This window comes from Anoplopoma fimbria, chromosome 8, assembly GCF_027596085.1.
Source record: "Anoplopoma fimbria isolate UVic2021 breed Golden Eagle Sablefish chromosome 8, Afim_UVic_2022, whole genome shotgun sequence".
Lineage (NCBI taxonomy): Eukaryota > Metazoa > Chordata > Actinopteri > Perciformes > Anoplopomatidae > Anoplopoma > Anoplopoma fimbria.
Window position 1 is genome coordinate 19,344,281 of NC_072456.1, and position 6,051 is coordinate 19,350,331.

A 6,051-nucleotide genomic window follows, 5' to 3' on the forward strand; every position below is an offset into this window, starting at 1 on the left:
GGTCTGCTCCCATTGGCTACAGCAATTATCCATCCAGATTTCCTCCCTTCTGATTGGCCAAAATGAGTAATGCTTCCTTATTGAGGTTCAAAGCCTTCGTCCAATCAGATTCAGACATCTGTTCCGAGCCAAGAGGAGAGCAGCGGCATCGTCTCAGCGGTTTTCACTGTAACCATACTGTAATAGAGACTGGACCGACGAACAACGCCCGCTCTATCGCATAGACAGATTATATATATTCATTTGTAATCATAGTCGTTTTATTTGTACTCGCCGGGTGCTTCAGCTCGTCACAATGACAGCTCTGTCGCTGCTTTTGATGGCCGTGTCGGCCGCATATGCACTGGCCGAGTCCACTGTGTATATGCGAGAGCAATTTGAAGATGGGGGTGAGGTCCTTTTTGTGTTTGACTGTATCTAATGCAACATCATGCATTTGTTTAGCTGAGATTTGTTGAACCTAGTTATAAATATAAACCATTTTAAATCAGTGCATGTGTGATGGTTATTCTATATGTTAGGACGTTGGAAGGATTTTTTTTTTGATTTTTTTTATATATGACCATTTATGTGTGTCTGCTTCTGTTCGGTTTGAGATGCATTTAGTCCAATTTACATTGACACCATTCATCTTTTGACCTGTCTCCCCTCCCTTCCTCTTCCTCCTCTCCATTTTACCCCCCCACAGCCATCATCAAACCCTGTCTGCCTCCCCCATCCCCCTCCTGCACATCTCTCCCATGGTCACTCACTGTTACCCTTCTTTACCTATCTGACTTTTTCTCTCATCACCAGCCTCACAGCAAAACAATAGGTGTAGATAGTGAAGGCAGTCACTTAAGCATGTCCCTGCAGCAAAGCACATTCCTAGTGCACCTGCACTGATGCATCATCAGTGTTAGCTCAGGAACGTGTGAGTGTGTTAACAGTGACTGCTGTGCAGCTGAACCTACCATTGTTTGTGCAGATGTCTGGAATAGTCGCTGGATGGAATCCAAGCACAAGACAGACTACGGCAAGCTGGTCCTGACAGCAGGGAAGTTCTACGGAGATGCAGAGAAAGACAAAGGTGAGTGGAGACCTTGATTGCACCCACTGTGGATCTGTGCAAGATGGTTAACGCCCACATTGTTCTGGGTGTGTTTTATAGACTGAGGGTGTGTATCCTGTTTGTCTGCGTACCGTGTTGAGGTTTAGTGAGATATTTGATTAAGACTGACAAGGATATGGCGGGATTCAATTAAGTTTTATTGTGGTTTTTAAAGGACCATTTATTCCTTAGTTGTTACTGACAATTGATAGTGGAAATATTAATTTTGATTAATATTAATTAAAATCTAAATCTACAATGCAACTCTATCTCCCTGACCTGGAGATTAGAGCTGGAAGTGAGTGACTAGATGTACTAGACCATATGACACTGAACTAGTGAGTGAGTCTGTGTGCTCACACAGTATGTAATTATTGTTTTGGATATTCTACCAAAATGAGATTACTCTGAATGTAGGGCTTCTAGCAGTGAATCCGAAAATGGCCTTGCATCCCGCTGAAATCACACTGGGTGCTGTCAGAGTGTCTCAGAGTTGTTCCATTATTCGCTCTTTGTGGAGCTGTTCCAGGACTTGCCTCTCGACATGACATCATCACAGCAGGCTGTCTCTCTGCTGTTGACTTGTTGAAATTCAGTCATTCAAGATGATCAGAATAATATGATCAAATCCACGTTGGTGATTTAAACTTAATGCTGGATCTTCCCTTAATGCAATAAGATTTTCTTTTTTGTCGCCACAGGTCTGCAGACGAGCCAGGACGCCCGCTTCTACGCGTCATCGTACCGTTTTGATGACTTCAGCAACCAGGACGAGCCTCTAGTCATCCAGTTCACTGTGAAACATGAGCAGAGCATTGACTGTGGTGGAGGCTACATTAAACTGTTCCCCTCTGGCCTCAACCAGGAGGACATGCACGGAGACTCCGTCTACAACATCATGTTCGGTGAGTGTGGATAGTTTCAACAGTGGACCAAAGGACTCGGGCTCTTTTGTTTATTCTTTCAGTGAACAGTACAAGTCATCCATAAGTCACCTTGACAATTTTGGAAGATCTTCGCTGGTGGCATTTTTCTTCTCATTATGTTTCACAAAAAAAACTTTGACAGCTCTTAGTTTTGTTGTACAAACAGATACATAGGCTTCAAATAAACACCCCACTGCCTAGAGTTTTTGTCTTGCAAATTGTACTGAATGTTATTTTTCATTTAAGATGGCTTTAAGATATTCCTTTTCCCCTAACCCCTAAGGGTTGGCTAGGTTTACTCTGAAGGATTTGATTCCACATTTTTACTTATTTCTTTGACTGCTTGTTCAGGTCCCGACATTTGTGGCCCCGGCACAAAGAAGGTACATGTTATCTTCAACTACCAAGGCAAGAACCATCTGATCAACAAGGACATCAGATGCAAGGTGAGGTATCAATAAATGGTTCTTTGTTTATACATTTACTTGGGAAAAATTTAATTTGCTGTTGCATTAAGACATTGCGCCAAAAGTTTGTTCCATTCATTAGCATTTTGTATCACATTCTAAAGTTTTACATGTAAATCAGTCATGAATATATAACAAACAGAATAACAATTGTTTTACACCTTACAGGATGATGAGTACACCCACTTGTACACACTGATTGTCAACCCTGACAACACTTACGAGGTAAAGATTGACAATAAGAAGGTTGAGTCCGGCAATCTGGAGGATGACTGGGACTTCCTGCCTCCCAAGAAAATGAAGGACCCTGAAGCCAAAAAGCCAGAGGACTGGGATGACCGGGAGAATATCCCCGACCCTGACGATAACAAACCAGAGGTATTCCTCATAATTCTTTTGGGGACATTTTTTCTCCCACTGATAGATATTTGATTTTTGCAGCATTTGCTTCATTTGTATGAAACCATATGTTGTTTTAAAGATTTTTTTATGTCTTCACCTGTATGTCTTTGGTAGGACTGGGACAAACCAGAGAACATCCCAGATCCCGATGCTAAGAAGCCTGATGACTGGGATGAAGAGATGGACGGAGAGTGGGAGCCGCCTATGGTTGCAAACCCTGAATACAAGGTAACACCAAAAAAATGTTAACGCTTAATATATATTGTTCAGTCAATAGGTACACTACTGCTGTGTCCAAAATAACTCTTTGACGGCTAATAACCTAATACTCTATATTTACACCATATAATATCTCAGTATAAAGTTTCTTAAAAGATTCGCGCAGTGTAACAAAAAAAATATTTTCCAGAGCAAGTACACTACCCTGCAATTTTTCAGTGTTCAATAGATATGAAAATTACACTTACCCAATCTGCAAGTGAAGTATAAGTAAATAAAGATGTGATTTTGGCTACAGCCTGTTTCAACACCTATAAAGCTTGATTTTGATTTTATTATTTATTTATTATTCATTCCAATCAATCAATCCAATCTTAATGCAGATGTATTTTGCTTTTGTGATTCCTCTGACATAAACCACTCTGTGTTCGTGTTTATAGGGTGAGTGGAAGCCCAGAGAGATCATCAATCCGGCCTACAAGGGCAAGTGGACCCACCCTGAGATTGACAACCCGGAGTACACTGCCGATTCTGAGATCTATAAATACGACAGCATCGGCGTGATTGGACTCGACTTGTGGCAGGTAAGAACATACTGCAGCTGAATGTCTTATCTAGACAGCTGCACAATTAATCAAAATGTTATTGAAATCACAATATGGCTTACTGCTGTTTTATAATCACACAAGACGCAATATTTGTGAAAGGTGAAATTTGTGTCTTTGTTTGCATGAAGCACCTGACAGTGAAATGTGGACTTCTTTTTGATTTAGGTCAAGTCTGGTACCATCTTCGATAACTTCCTGATCACCAACGACCCAAACCTGGCCGAGGAAGTCGGCAACGACACATGGGGTACAACTAAGGTGAGCCCAAAACGTTTATCTTAAGCCATGCTTGTATCCTGCTTATGCATTTGGGTATTGTGTGGTGTAATATCCCTATTTGAAGAAATGATCACTTTTTAATCTGTTGTCGTCACGTGAATCCTCTCCAGGACGCAGAGAAAAAGATGAAGGAAAGTCAAGAGGAGGAGGAGAGAAAGAAACGTGAGGAAGATGACAAGCAGAGGGGAGAGGAGGCAAAGGAGGAAGAGGAGAAGGATGAGGAGGAGGAGGAGGAGGAGGAAGGAGATGAAGAAGAGGAAGAGGAGGAAGGGGAAGAGCAGGAGGAGGAAGAAGAGGACGATGAAGGAACAGACTCTAAACTCAAGGACGAGTTATAAACTCCATGCAGGAACTTAACTGTCTGTGTCAATGAGCCATTGGAACCAGGCTGGAGACTGAAAAGATGATAGACCCTCATGACTGACACCCTGGGGTGGGGTTGGGTGGGATGGGGTTTTCCATTTGTTTGTTTACAAAGCAAGGGAGTAGGTGAAAAAAAGGGCAATTATTGTTCTATTTCCCGTTTCTATGTGCTACTACTACTACTACTACTACTATTGTTATTATTATTATTATTAAACAAGGAATAGTAATAGAAAGAAGGACGACGTCACGAATGTCAAGCCAGGAAATCAAATCAATCAGCTAAATTGTTTCGCCCATAGGAAAATATGTATAATTTGGGTTCTTAAAAAAATCTGGGTTTTTATGAAGTATAATGTTGTGGTGACATGAAAAGCTATATTTGGTATGTTGGTGATACCATGAACATGTTCTGTTTACCTCATGTGTTAGTTTTATTAATCTGTGTCACATGTTTTTTTGTTTTTTTTAATCTTTTGCAATCAAACATGTCACTCATGTCTCATGGCCCCCTTTAAAAAGCTTTGTCAATCTCAAACAATTCGAAAGGGTTAGACATCTGTACAAAGGTTATTTTACCTGCTTTTATTTAAATGTCTTGATTTGAACAAGGGTTAATGGCATGGTGCATCAGGACTGACACAACATATCTGACAACCTGTTGAAAAAAGCCGTCGTCCATAGGATGGGAATACAGGGTGCTTTAAGGTAAAATCCCTTGCATAGTTTTGTACTGTATAGTTAACACTTTTTTTCACTTCAATGCATATTCTGTAGTCTTGTGTGTCTAAATAAAGTGTGCTCAAACTCAGATGTACATTGAGAGCACTCCAGTAGCAGGTAAGCTTACGTTCAGTTGGTACATGTTCACTTTAGGTTTACTCATAGTAGGTGTACACAACCAGTTTTCCTCATATTTTGATGCTGATACCTCTGCACTGCTGTCCCCCAACGCACTGTCCCAAACAGTCTGAGAGATGATCCTTTTGTAAAAGACACATTTTGTACTAATGGTAGTAATTGAAGTGGGAAGATTTCCATGTTGCTGTGTTTAAAAAAAACAAAGACAGGTGTTCTGTCCAATAAAATCAACCAGTGGAAAATAAGCAGACGTCTTCCTCAATTTTGTTATCGTAGTGGCTTTATTTTGAACACATAACTTTACATAGAAAGAACAGGCCTGTACGACATTTACATATGTTTACTGTTCCTTAAACTGATTGATAGTAGCTTTATAACGGTGGTGGAGAGTAACCAAGTACATAAAAAGAATTGGCAGATACTTTTGTAGGTACTTGTGTATTTTCATTTTTTGCTACTTTATATTGTTACTCCACAACATTTCAGAGGGAATTGGACTTTTTACATTTATCTGACTGCTTTAGTTACTTGTTACTTTGCAGAATCAGATTTTATGTAACACAGCACATTATCTGACATTATGAATAGATTAAACTACCCAATAGTATGGAAAGGTGTTAAAATTAGCTCCATCTACTGGTTGTAATAATAATATAATAGTAAACATGTGAAAAGGGTATTTTAGCATACTTATGTAATTTGAATGCAGGACTTTTACTTGTAATTGTGTATTTTAACATTTTTGCCAGTGCGATTGGGGTCATTGACAACACATACAATAGATTAGATTAGATTAGATTCAACTTTATTGTCATTGCACAGAGTACAACGAAATG

At 39.9% G+C, this 6,051-nt stretch overlaps 1 protein-coding gene across 1 annotated transcript; it reads left to right on the plus strand.

Annotated features, from left to right (window-relative positions):
* Positions 1 to 129: 129 nt before the first annotated feature.
* calr (calreticulin) lies at positions 130 to 5,460 on the plus strand. Its single transcript, XM_054602385.1, has 9 exons — positions 130 to 389; positions 968 to 1,069; positions 1,792 to 1,995; positions 2,368 to 2,462; positions 2,652 to 2,861; positions 3,000 to 3,113; positions 3,545 to 3,688; positions 3,878 to 3,970; positions 4,102 to 5,460. Exons 1-9 carry the CDS (start codon positions 296 to 298, stop codon positions 4,327 to 4,329), a joined length of 1,284 nt encoding a protein of 427 aa, XP_054458360.1. The 5' UTR covers positions 130 to 295; the 3' UTR covers positions 4,330 to 5,460.
* Positions 5,461 to 6,051: the final 591 nt, after the last annotated feature.

Coding starts and splice junctions, on each gene's coding strand:
- calr (XM_054602385.1), top strand. CDS start 296: ATGACAGCTCTGTCGCTGCTTTTGATGGCCGTGTCGGCCGCATATGCA. Junction 1,070..1,791: donor AGATGCAGAGAAAGACAAAG/GTGAGTGGAGAC, acceptor TTGTCGCCACAG/GTCTGCAGACGAGCCAGGAC. Junction 3,114..3,544: donor TTGCAAACCCTGAATACAAG/GTAACACCAAAA, acceptor TCGTGTTTATAG/GGTGAGTGGAAGCCCAGAGA.